We start from the raw sequence: 13,330 nt of genomic DNA, 5'->3' as shown, positions 1-13,330 counted from the left end.
CCTCCAGAAGCTCTTCGTTCACTCGTCACTGATGAACGGCTTGCCCCGCGCCACACGTGGGACCGGTGCTAGGACCACACAGTTGGAGAAGTTGGGGTCCTCGTCGCAAGGGGGTCATTAGGGTAGAGAAAGCACAGACTTATGGTGCACTTCATCTCCGTGTGATGCCATCGGAGAGCCACTACACGATGCCGTGGGGCACCTGACTCGTGTTTGCCGCCCCTCCTGTTAATACCTATGACTTACTTAATTCTTTAAGAAGTGTTCCGCACGCAGGTATAAATCTCTGTCGAGTGAGCAGTGTGATACCGATGTGTCGCTATTTCCCAGCAATTCCATATCAGGCTCTGAGTCCTTGTGCCACCAGAGTCAGGACTCTCACCCCTGAGGGCTCTGCCCCGGATTTCACGAAACGGGCACCACCAAAGCAGTAAGGGCAGAAGGTTGGAAGGGGGCCCATCTGACAGTTGGCTGTTGGACACACAGTTTTCCATCAAAGCTCCCACCGTCCTGGGCGCCCCGGGGCTTGGCCAGATGAGCATCCAGCTCTTGGTTTCAGCTCAGTCACGATCTCAGGGTCACGGGTGGAGCTCCTCCTTGGGCTCCACACTCTGTGGAGAGTCTGCTCGAGATGCTCTCTGCCCTCCCCGTCCCTCACTCTCTCTCTCCGTCTCTGTCTCTCCCTCAATAAATGAATGAATCATGAAAAAAAAAAAAAAACCTCCACATCTACGAATGATGTAGCAGGAAATCACAATATGTTGAATTATTCCTCTAACTTTTGTAATCATGAAAATCAGCTTATTTAAGCAGGGACCTGAACAGATCATGTGTCGTATCAGCATCGTTCACAACAGCTAAAAGGTGGGAGCAACCCAATGTCCATCAACAAATAAAAGGATAAACAAAATGCAGTATGAACATACCAAGGAATATTACCCAGCCTTAAAAAAGAAGGAGATTCGGACACACGCTAAAACATTGAAGAGTTAACACTAAGTGAAAAAAGCCAGTCCCAGAAGGATGAACAGAATGCAATCCTACTTATATGAGGTACTTAGACTAGTCAGATTCCTGGGGACGAAAAGTAGGATGGTGGTTATCAGGGGACAAGGATGGGAGGAGCAGATGGGAGGTATTGCTTAGTGGGTGTAGGGTTTCAGTTTGGGATGGTGAGAAAGTTCTGGATAGTAGCAATGGCTGCACAACCACGTGAATGTACTTAATGCCATGAGTGGCTCACACAAAAATGGTTAAAATGGTAAATTTTACTTTAATAGATATTGTATGGCAATAGAAACATCAATAAACATCAGGGTGCTTTCTTTCACCTTCTCAGTTTTATGAAAAAAAAATCATCACAAATACAACATGACTACATTACTTTCAGTAGCGTGTACACGATCACTTTTAAAAAAGGGAAAGGAGAAAAAAATGAGTGGGAATATCAGAAAGGGAGACAGAACATGAGAGACTCCTAACTCTGGGAAACGAACCAGGGGTGGTGGAAGGGGAGGTGGGCAGGGGGTGGGGGTGACTGGGTGATGGGCACTGAGTGGGGCACTTGACGGGATGAGCACTGGGGGTTATGCTAGATGTTGGCAAATTGAACATCAATAAAAAATAAATTCATTAAAAAAAGGTAGTAAAAAAAATTCTCAATGGTATCATTTAGACATAATGACATTTTAGGGCAGTTTGCAAACTTCGACGTGTTGGGCCACACAAACTGGAAGGAAGTCATCATGAATATTTCGATTGCTTCTCCAACTTAGCTACTCAGAAGACTCAGTGGAAAGAATGTGAAATGCTTATTGCAGGAACTCACCCAAACCACCTGAAAGAGGGTCTTCTGGGGCAAGGTGTGGGGATCCATATGTTCTTGAAGCTCCTCCAGTTGACTCTTATATTAGATCAGCTGGGAAACACATTTTTTTAGGATAAAATTGGGAGTCCTGACTTCAGCAGAGAGAGAGGCAGGGAATCAGCAGCAGCCCTACACCCCTTGGGCGGCCCCTCGGGTGCCACCCCCGGCCTCTGCTAACACCCCGTCCTCAGGAGGCTGAGGCCCCACTGGCTCCTGTGGACACTCCCGCAGCAGCAAAGGGAAGACTGACTGTACGAGGGTGAGGATAACCGGCGGAGGATGGGGCAGGTGGAGAAAGGGCTTAGCGAGGTCGGTAGACACGGAGGCCGGGATAGAGCCTGCAGCAGGGGGATGCCCCGGAGCCTGGGCCCCTGTTGGCACCAGAGCTGAGCCTGCAGCTGCACTTCTGGAGCTGTGTTCTAGGTGCCAAGAGATTTTAAACAATGAGTTAGTTTTAGGCCTGGTTACGTAAATACTTATTTGGGGGGTCCTATTTTAAGGTTTTTGGAAGACCTAAGTTCTGAACCAGATTTGGTTTTTTCCTCTTCTTCCAGACGACCCTTAATGTTTACCCGGGGGCACCACGTTTGTGCTCGAATGGGATTAAACCCATTCCGACTGTGCTGAAAGACAGTCAGACGGAAATTCTTTTTTTCTTGATTGTAGAGATTTTTAAAGATTTGTTTGCTGTGATAGAATCTAAAAAGGAAAAGTGTATTTTATTAGAATCCTTACATCCTTATTTTTCCAGTACGATTATCTTACCACTTATTTGTTATCATTTGTGATGATCTTTCCCTGGGCACCTTACTGTTTTCCCTGCGCTCACTTGTTCGGTCCTCCTGTCTCTCTCTGTCTCTGTCTCTCATTCATTCTCTCTCTCTCTCTCTCTCTCTTTCTCTCTCTCACACATACACACACACACACACTTTGAGGCACACACACTCGGACTTAAAATTAGACGACAGCCGACCAGTCGGTACCACTTTTACTTTGTTGGACCGATTTTTTTTTTTTTAAAGACTAGCTCTGTATGAATGAAAAGTTTGAACATCTCTGCCTGTCTCCAGAAGAATCCAGGGCTGACAGAGGCAGGAGCATTTGTCACTCATCCAGTATCATTTTTTTTTATTGTTTTTAGGATTATTTTATTTATTTATTTATTTATTTATTTATTTGAGAGAGAGAGAGAGCATGAGCGGGGGAGGCAGAGGGAGAAGCAGACTCCCCAGTGAGCTGGGAGCCACACCTGGGACTCGATCCTGGACCCTGAGATCACGACCCGAGCCGAGGGAGAGGCTCACCCGCTGAGCCCCCAGGCCCGTCCAGTCCCAGTCTTGTGGGGGAACTACAGTGTCCTGCGCCTTTTTCACCCCTGCCCCCCACCTGTGCTGTGTGTCTCACTGCACTGAGAGGAGCCACCACCTTGTGGCCTTTCCCTAGAGAAGGTTCTGTAAAGCCCAACTGGTACTCAGCACACGGATGAAGAGAGCCCAGCCTGCCTCAGAAGCTGAGCCTCCTGGAAGGACGCAACAAGCTGCTGCCCCGCGCTCTGACACACGAAAGGCTCCCAAGAACAGTTCAGCAACTGCCGCATCTCCATCACACGAGTTCCTGCTACCGTTCAGAATACAGAACGGGCATCTGCACCATCACGAGATTGTGGAGCTGTGCGGTAAAGTCACACTATGCCGTGTGTGTGCTCGGTAGAGGATCATGCACTCTACTTCTAGGGGCTCACCAGGAAAGGCAAGCCCCACACTCGAGGGCTTTCTTGGGCACAAGCTCTGAGCCCCTGAATCAACACCTGCATCCTAACATCCGTGTTACCATCTCTGCCTTGACATCGCTGTGGCAAATGGTTTCCTGATCAGTAGATCTTCTAGGAGTTAAAAAAAAAAGTTAATTGATAAGGAATTAAATCTATTTGAAGATTCATCATTGTGCACATCCACCTACATGGGTACCTATCACTTTTCTCATGACCTGCTTCCTGTCAGAGCTGACGAGCCTTAACTCTCTGAAATCTAGCCTGTTTCCATGTCATTTTCTGCTTCCGGGCATCTGCAGCACATCCTAGAGGGCATCTCGCTCCTCTTTTTCAGGACACGGCCACGGCTCTGCCCGTTGCCACTCAGAAATAAAAGCACAGCATTGCCAGAACTCCTGATTTTTCAAAACAAATCAAGATTTCCAGATTTTTATTGAAATATTCCCTTTTTAAAATATAATAAATCAAACCACTTTGTTGGCTGGATCTGGCCTAGCCCTCGCTCTTTCAATCTTCTGGTATAGACCTGGTGGATTGACGCCTCTCCAGCAATGATCCATTAATATCACTTTTTATCTTTTATCTTTAAAACCCCAACTTACCCCAAAATAAAATGTTGTTTTCTAATTCATTAGCCTCAAAGTTTTGAGAAGTTTAGAAAACAAAATGCATTTATTCCACCAACCCGAGGAAACCACTCTCAGTTTTTGGTGCATGTTTTCCCAGTCTTTGTGCTGCCCATATATTTAGTTGTATTTTTATTTCATACTTCCTACACCATTGAAGCATATTATAGGCTTATTTTCAATTAACTGTACTTTATGACTGTTTCCCTGGATTGCTCTTTTTCTAAAACAGTATCTTTAATTACTGCATAATATTCCATTTAAATATAAGTTACCATAATTCAGTAGCCAATTCCTATTTCTGGAAACTTAGTAAGTCCAATCCCTTTGCTCTTCTAGCCATTGCGAGGCAGCCCATATCCATGCTCTTTTCTAGTAATGTCCTTAGGGTAAAGTCTTAGACATGCTATTTTCGGGTCAAACTATAGGAGTTTTTTGATGATTTTCCATTTACATTAGTGGCCCTCGAAGAGACTGGGGTTCAGTGCTACTCTTTCCATTATAAGCTATGGGACTTTAGCTGAATTACATCTATGAACCTCAGCTTTTTGACCAATGAAATGGGAATAATACCACAGAATGAGTCGTAGCAATTTATACTCTTTAGCAACATGTAAGAGAATGTTAGACCTCACATTCTTTCTAATCTGTTTTTAATTCTCACCTTTTCCAAAAGAGTAAATGAAAATGGCACTTAATCATTTTTATTACAAAGAATGTTGAACAGATTTAAAATTTTGTTCATGAATTGCCCCTTCCTATTTAACTTTTTAAAGTTTTTATTAAAGATTCCAGTTAGTTAACATACAGTGTAATATTAGTTTCAGGTGTACAATTTAGTGATTCAACACTTCCACACAAAATATCATATTCCTTATAATTATACATTATATGTGTATACATAAATATTTTTACTTTTTAGTAGTCAAATCTATCAATCTTTTATTTTTATTTTATAATTTTATTTCAGAGGATTTTCATTCCTTTTTATTTAATTTTCATATTTAATTATTTAACTCCTCTGAGGAATTTAGTTCATAGATGATAGGAGATAGTGTCCTAACAAAATCTGTTGAAAAATCCCTCCTCTCACTACCAATTTGATAACCAACGTCTTTTTAGTACTTCCATGTGTATATTTCTGTTTTCAGATTTCTATTCTGTTCCAGTGATTGACCCTCTTTTGCTCCAGTGCCACGCTTTTACATCTATTATAATTTTATAGGACTTTTGAACATCTGGGAATGAAAACCCTTTAGCCAAGAATTTCTATCTTTTTCTGCCCATTTGTCCTTCCAGATGAATATGAGCACCATAGTTATGTAAAAACGTCGAACAGGGTTTGAACAGTAATTGGAGTTCATAGATTAATTCAGAGAGAACTGACATCTTCAGATTGTCAAGACTTGTCCGCTATACAGTCAGCTCCTGATAGAAGTTAACGGGCTCGCAGATTTCTCTGGCAAGAACCCAGAGGGCAGCGGTCTGCGTTGCTGACCCATTGGCTTTGACAGTCAACTGAGCAGAAGCAAGGATGGACCCTAAGTTTGATTCCAAGGCCAAAAGACCTAGGTGTTTGTGACTCAAAAATCCCGAAAGTCCTGGGACTCTGATCCATCGCTATTTTCTCATTAGTTTGATGAACCTCCCAGATAAATTGCTCTTTAGTTTCTTTACAAACGTAAAAAATATAAAATTTAAGTTCCCATCATGGTGTTCCCCATTTCTCTCCCTCGCGTTTCTTGGGGGTGGTGTAAACTGCAGACACCTCCGGTAAGTTCTGTGGGACACAAGGAACCGAGAAAGACCTAGTAGTTCTCACAAAAATCAAGATTTTATTTTTTTTTAAATCAAGATTTTAATCAGTAAGTTCAACCATAAGAAATCTCTGATCTTAGATTCTTGTAGGTACAAAAATGACAATTGCACGTGGTTCAGCTTAATGTCCCCAGAGAGCCTCTGTCAGTGTGTTTCATTGGCTCGCCGCCAGCTAACTCTGTAGATCTCATTCCGTTTTGCCAGTGATTCATGAAAAAAATAGTTTTATTTCCATAATTTTTTAAAGATGTATTTATTTATTTATTTATTTATTTATTTATTTATTTATTTATGATAGAGAGAAGGAGAGGCAGAGACACAGGAGGAGGGAGAAGCAGTCTCCATGCTGGGAGCCTGACGTAGGACTTGATCCTGGGACTCCAGGATGGCGCCCTGGGCCAAAGGCAGGCGCCAAACCACTGAGCCACCCAGGGATCCCTATTTCCATAATTAAAAAAAAAAAAAGATTTATCCATTGATTTATTTCAGACAGGGAGTGAGCGCACAAGTAGGAGCGGCAGAGAGAATCCCAAACCGACTGAGCGCTGAGTGCAGAGCCTACTCAGGGCTGCATCTCATGACTCTGGGGTCGTGACCTGAGCCCAACCCCAACTGTGCCACTTGGGCACCCCTATATCCATAATTTTTTGAGAGATTAATATCTTTCTAAAATGAAGGAAAAATTGATGCATATACGAAAGTTTAGTAAAAACTTAACCCTTCCTTGTCATACATGATTTACCTCAGGTAAGAACAGTTTGCTGGAATTTGTGTGGCTGGCTCGGCAAATAATCCTTCTACCACAGGCACTACACGACCACGACTTCCCCGAGCGTCCCTTTATCTGTAGGCTGGGAACCAGGACCCCCTGTTCTCGGGGAGCTTTCCTGTCCTGTCTGCTCTTCCTCCCTCCCCTGGGCTTGCCTTTCCAACCCGGCTCGTCCACCTGCAGGCCCCTGGACTCATCCATCTGCAGCACCTGCAGGCCCTGGGTCTCATCCACCTGCAGGCCCCGGGTCTTGTCCACCTGTAGGCCCCGGGTCTCATCCACCTGCAGGCCCCGGGGCTTGTCCACCTGCAGGCCCTGGGATCTCATGCACCTGTAGGCACCTGGGTCTCATCCACCTGCAGGCCCCGGGTCTCATCCACCTGCAGGTTCCCAGGCTCATCCACCTGGAAACCCAGCCCAGTGGGCTTTCCATGGCACCCCCACAACTGACTCTGCTCATGCGCCGGCTTACGTTCTGGGCAAGGCTTCCAAGTCCCTCCTCACCAGTCACCCGGCTCTGAGCTACCCAGGCAGGAAACATGCTGATGACCAAGGTGGGCCAGGTGTCCCAGCTGGCCATTCTAGATTCATACCTGCTGGTCCGGTGATGGCCGGGATGCACCACGACCCAAAGCGGAGGAGAGGGCTCGCTTCAGTGGAGAGCACTGAGGTCATCGCAAGGCTGGGGCTGACAGGGTGGTCTGGACATTGCTCCACGTCACTGCCTTAGACCTAGATCAGTACCCCCGCCTTCCTAACATTCTTCCTAATTCTTCTCTAACAGGACCTGATTTTTTGCTAACTGGCTTGTTCCTTCAAGAACAGGCACGGTGACAGGTGTCCTTGGCCGGGGCGGCACAAGGCGTGGCTCCAGGAGAGGACTCAGGCCACCAGCCAAACTTTTAAGAATCTCTTTGTTGCCTCAGCTCTGGGACCCTGGGAAAAGAAAAAGAAAAAAAATGCAAATGTCAGGAAAAAAGTGAAAAAATGTTTTCATATTTTCTTTAAAAGTGCCTGTTTGTCGTTGATGTCATTATAGGCCACATTACTCTTGAAGATCGCACACCACATTGGCGGCAGCTTGCACTATCTTCCTCTGGAGCTTTTAAAAAGTTTCTTGAATAAAACTTGCCCTTAGGCTGCTTTAGCTGAAGTCCTACCTCTTCCTGGCGTCAGTTAGATGCGATCCTTTATTATTCACTACAAACTTATTTTATGAGAGTGTAATCTAATCGCATAATGAAAATGGTTTGGCTGGAGTGTTCACACATAACGTCATTATGTTATTCTCCCTTCATTATTGTGCCTTAAAATATTTAATGAGAATACTCGCCCTCACATTTCAAGATTTTCTCAGATGTTTCTGCAACTGCTAGATACACAGTGAAGCCGCTGGATACGTATTTTATCATTTGACATATCTCCTGTTCCTTTATGATGTAGAAGGTCATAAATAACATATCCATTATTTATGTGGGAGGAAGCTGCACGGTCGCGACTCAAAGATGTCACACTGTCTCAGAAATAATATTATTTTCTTAAAAATCCAGAAAAACGAATGGTCACACACCATGCTTCTTTAATCTGATCGTGTATGTATGAGGTTATAATTTGATGACTGTTTTGCTTTTCCCAGAAGTGGAATCAGGTAAAAATCTGGGAATTTAAAAATATGAGGCGGTTTCCAAGTACTTATTTTATTTTCGAATTTCCTCCTTTGCGTTGGCTGCAGGGCTGTGTCGCCTGCTCTGCATACCTTTTAATGTTGGACGTTTAGAGAATTGTGGGTGTTTTTTTTTTTCTTTTCTTTTCTATTACTTTTTTTTTTTTAAGTCTTACTCTTCACAAGGAAGCCAGAAGTGTGACAGGAAGGTGTGATTTTTAATTTACACCAGAGCCTCGCAAATAATGGCTTTTCATAGGGCGCTGTGGCAGCTTCGCCTGCAGGAGGAAGCCCGGGCTCCCAGGCCCGGCGTGTGAGCAGAGCCCAGCTTGTGAAATCCCGCCAGCGCTCTTCTCCCTTTAACCCTTGTCTGCGCTCGTGCGGCCTGCGAACACGGACGAGCAGGAGCCGTCCACTTGCTCTCTAGGAAAAGAATCCGGAAGCCAGTTATGTGTTCAGACCGTTGAGGCACGAAAGGCGACCGGGTGCCCCCGGCCGTGCTAAAGGCTGTGCTGGGCCTTCTCGCGGCCTCGAACCCACAACAGTGAGGAGTACAGTGATGCTAATTCTGGGAACCTCCACCGATGAAGCTCAAGGACACAATCTAATAAATATTTGTACCCTTCCTTATGACCCCATTTCTCTGAGTGGCTCTGTGCTGTCCTTGCAAAGTCCGCGTCCGTCCGCTGCTCCAGCAAACCTGCGTCGTGTGGATGAAATGCAGATATAGAAAGTCATGCTGAATGATGAAAATGCTTTAAGTTTTGGGGCTGCCTCCCCCAACCACTTAAAGTAATTTGAATTGAATTATTTAAAAAACAAAAACAGGGAATGACTTGCTAAAAATTACTGAAATTGGTATACTTTTTAAAGTTTTCTAAGCAGTTGCAGAAGAACAGTGGCTTGGGAAAACTAAGAGCCAAAGAATGTATCTTGCAAACTTTATATACACGTCTCCACCTAACCATTATTTACATATTTAATTCTTTTCCCATTTTGAATCTGCCCAACTAATTTTTTTTAAAATTTTTAATCAACGTGCCCATTTTTCCTGATTGGCTTTCCAATCATAGTGCTGTTCCACACCGTCCTGGCCCCGAATGGGATACGCAAGAGGACTCGTGGAAGGGCGGAAAGGAACATCCAGGCTCTTCTGAGAATCTGCCTCCCAGTCCCTCGTGTCGCCAAAGGGAGTCACCGGGGGCGACCAGCCCTCCCTCCTGGCTGGGGCCACGAGGGTTAACCGGCCGGGCTCACTCGCATCTCCTGGGCTCTACTGGCCTCCCTGTCCCCCCGCCCAGCCCTCACCTCCACCGCGGCTGAGCCACATCTCACACCTGCCTTCCCTTGGCGCAGGGGGCAGGGAGCCGGGCGTGAATGGCACAAGGTCGTCCCGCTGGGCGGCGCGGCTGCTGTCAGCAAAGCCGAGGGGCGCTGGGGGCAAAACAGCAGAAGAAGGTGAGGACATTCGAGAACTGAGACGAGGGAATAGGTTCGAACGGGCCCCATGTTTTACAGGTGTCTGTTTCATTAACAGCCTTTGCACGGGTGTTCGGGGAAGGAGCGATATGGGGACAGCTTAGTACCGAGTCGCGGAGAGTCTGGCAAAGGGAGGAGCAGGATGAGAGCTGATGGGGGTGGGCGATGGGGCGGAGAATAAAAGTAGGAGGACAGGGACAGAGAGAGCTGAAGGATCGTCCGGCCTTTCATCTCCGGCTGCGTTTGCGGGGCACGGGTATGGAGACGTGGTCGGTTGACGAGGTCTGCAGCTGGCTGCTGGAGGAGAACCTGGGCGAGCTCGTTCGGAGGTTTCAAGGTGAGCTGCACACACCTGGCCCACCTGTCCGGCCCAGGCGTCCTCCCCGGCGAGCCTAACACAGGTGACCGAGGATGCGCGGCTGCCCCCCAGCCCCAGGCCGCACTGGACCTCGCATCCCAGGGAGGGAACGGGACCCGGACAGAGCCTGACGGCAGGACCAGGCTAAGGTCCATGCCGTCCGTGCATTTGAGGCCGCCTTTGTCTCTGGGGAACACGCAGCACGGGGCCTGTCGGCTCCAGGTCGCCCGGGAGGTGCTATTTCTTGTAAAAACTGCCTGTTTCAGAGAATCAGGGGGCGGGGGGAGGGGGGGAGGCTCACACGTGAGCTAAACACCTACATGGTGCCTCCACACTCTGGCACCTCCTGAGGTGCAGATGGGGTTTGGGGGCGATGGGGCGTCAGGCTTCCAGCTTGGGCAGAAACGGGATCGGCTCGTGACTTCAGGGCGCAAGTGTAGACGATCCCTTTGACCCTACAAGTGAGTCCGCCCATTCAGAGTGCTGAGTGTGCGGGGCCTCAGCAGGCAAGCATGAAGAGACGCTTTTTTGTGGGTTTTTTTTTTCCTTTTCCCCAGAGGAAGAAGTGAGTGGGGCCGCTCTTCTAGCGCTTAATGACTGCATGGTTCAGCAACTGGTAAAGAAAATTGGGTACCAGTCTGTTCTGATGGATTTAATTAAAAAACATAAGCAGAAGAGTCAAAGAGTGTGGCCCCCCGGGAGCCCCAGAGACACAGTCCCTGCCGCACGAGCAGGAGCCGCCCCACGGTAAGTCTGCACCCAAGGGCCCCGGCCTTCACGCCCAGCTTCCCCACTAGTGGCGGCAGCAGGACACCGGGACTACAACTCTGGGAAAACTGTGATCACTTTGTGCAGATGGTGTGGACGGTGTTTCTAATATCTGCATGCCAAGCTTTATGAGCCAAGATATATATATATTTTAAATGCGCCAGTTTTTAAATACTGACCTCGATTGTTAGGCAAGTCCTACAAAACAGGAGTTCTTGTATAGAAAGCTCTGGAGCAAGTGGTTCAAGTGAACCTGAGCACACGGGCCAAGGACTCCTGCAGCTTAGGTCTTTCTAGAATCAGGTTTCAAGGGAGGCAAGTTGTACTGCTCTTTTGCTTTTTCCCCAACACTGTTTATTTATTTATGTATTTATTTATTTGCCAAGAATTCCTTATAGTACCTAATTCATATTCTCCTCCGGAGGCTCTCACAGTATAATTTGCTAAAGACTGTTGCCACAATGAGTTTTCTAATTTCTCTGGGGGTATTCTTAGAATACGGAATGCTATGATCACATCCCACAAAAATCATGTAGAAAAATCTGTGGTGCCTTTGAGGTTTAGGGATGGGTTTTGTTGTTGTTGTTGTTGTTTTTCTTTTAATCATTAACTTCTGCAACGAAAAGGAAATGATAGCAGGAATTACGAAATTAAAATGTTCGCTTTACAAGTCTATATCCCAGGACAGTTTCAGGCATCCTGACTTGGTTTTCCCATTTTTGAGACTTTTTACAAAGGTTCTTGGGTCAAATCATTGCTGCAGACCAATTATTCATTCATTTTTAGAGTCTGATGTTTGACGAAATCCATTCTATGTCTTTTGTCTTTCAGATTATAGACCTATAATAACACATATTCCTGTCCTGCTCTTTAATAAGCAATGCAATGTTAGAGAGACTTGGCTTACGTAGTTTCCAGAATGTTTAGATATCTGGAACAAGAAGGGGGACAGTTAGTCTTAAAGGAATGGCCCTTGGTTGGCCCAAAGAGCCCACCATCTCATTTATTTGAAGGATTTCTCCTAAACACTGTTTTGACGTTTCTGTGTAAAACCAAACTCTTCAATGTGTGACTTTTGATGGAGTTCCCATTGCACGCTCTCCCTCCTTTTCAGCCAAGGGCGGGTGCGAACCTCAAACAGTGCTGGAAGTATTTTCCCAGCGTTCTCGGATGAGCTGGACGTCCTAGCTGGAAGCCCCTTCCAGTCTACTGCAATCTTGATATTGCATCAGGCACGGCCTGGAAGGAAACACACAACCTCGTTTCCAGTGCAAATCCATTTACGATGTTCTCCAGTAAACGAGAACCAGCTGGCCTGCCAGGAAATCCGGGCGTCATTCCTGGTTCTACCGCTGCCTCGGATTGATTATGTTAAATGTTGACGTTCCTGTTGCTTCCTCTCTAGTTGCGAAAAGTAATGCAGGACCTAATCTGATGTTGATTCACACTGATGTTGGTTGTGTCATAATCTTCGAGAAAATCTTTCCTCCTTCGGAGGAGTCTGGTGCTAAATATTAAGCTTCGTTAAGCTGGCTAATAAAGCCCTTTTCAAATGTAGCCCAGACTGGAGCATTGGTGGTCCGGGGACTTAGGAGGCGTGGCTTTTCACTTTACCCAGTAAGTAGCGCATTTACTGTCAGGACTGGTTGACTTAATCTGGAACAAAGCCACAGTTGCAGGTAGAGTATTAGTGATACTTGGTTTGAATTCCTTTTGGCTACATTTGCTTATGGTCCAATATATGGTCACATGGGCATCATGATGATGAAAACAGGCATGAGACTATGCTATTTAATTAGACCCTTTCAGGAAGAGTTTCATAAAGACGGAAAACTGGGTGTAGCAGCAAGAACCCTGAAGCGAGGTATCAAGACACTTCATCGCAGACCTCTGCTCTGACGAGAGCTACTCATCGAACCCCGGAGATCTGCTTGGCTTTTTTTTAGCTTCAACCGCAAAATGAAGTAGGTAGACGGACTGATGCTTAGGACTCTCTCTAAAGAGGATGGCATTCTAGGTCGGAGATTGCAGACGGGTTTCAACCTGAGTGCAGATTTCTTTTCATGTGTAATGGTTGCCTAGGATGTGATCTCGGAGAGTGTTTGTAGGCCACCTCTGGACGGAATGTGTGGCATCCTATTCGGACCCGAGCGGATCACAGGAATATGGAATAGGAGCATTTGCCGTTGCTTTTCGGTTGTCGTTCTTGCG

The 13,330-nt window shown here is 46.2% G+C and overlaps 1 protein-coding gene across 1 annotated transcript in view; it reads left to right on the top strand.

Moving 5' to 3' along the window:
• Positions 1 to 10,242: 10,242 nt before the first annotated feature.
• The window catches only part of SAMD3 (sterile alpha motif domain containing 3), a 37,613-nt gene continuing 34,525 nt past the window's right edge, over positions 10,243 to 13,330 (top strand). Inside the window, 2 exon segments of the mRNA XM_049115490.1 lie at positions 10,243 to 10,330; positions 10,909 to 11,098. Of these exon segments, the coding sequence (XP_048971447.1) occupies positions 10,252 to 10,330; positions 10,909 to 11,098 (269 nt within the window). The 5' untranslated portion in view covers positions 10,243 to 10,251.

Source organism: Canis lupus, chromosome 1 (genome assembly GCF_003254725.2).
Source record: "Canis lupus dingo isolate Sandy chromosome 1, ASM325472v2, whole genome shotgun sequence".
NCBI classification, from domain to species: domain Eukaryota; kingdom Metazoa; phylum Chordata; class Mammalia; order Carnivora; family Canidae; genus Canis; species Canis lupus.
Note: the sequence above shows the minus strand (reverse complement) of the source record. Positions and strands in the feature narration are given on the sequence as shown.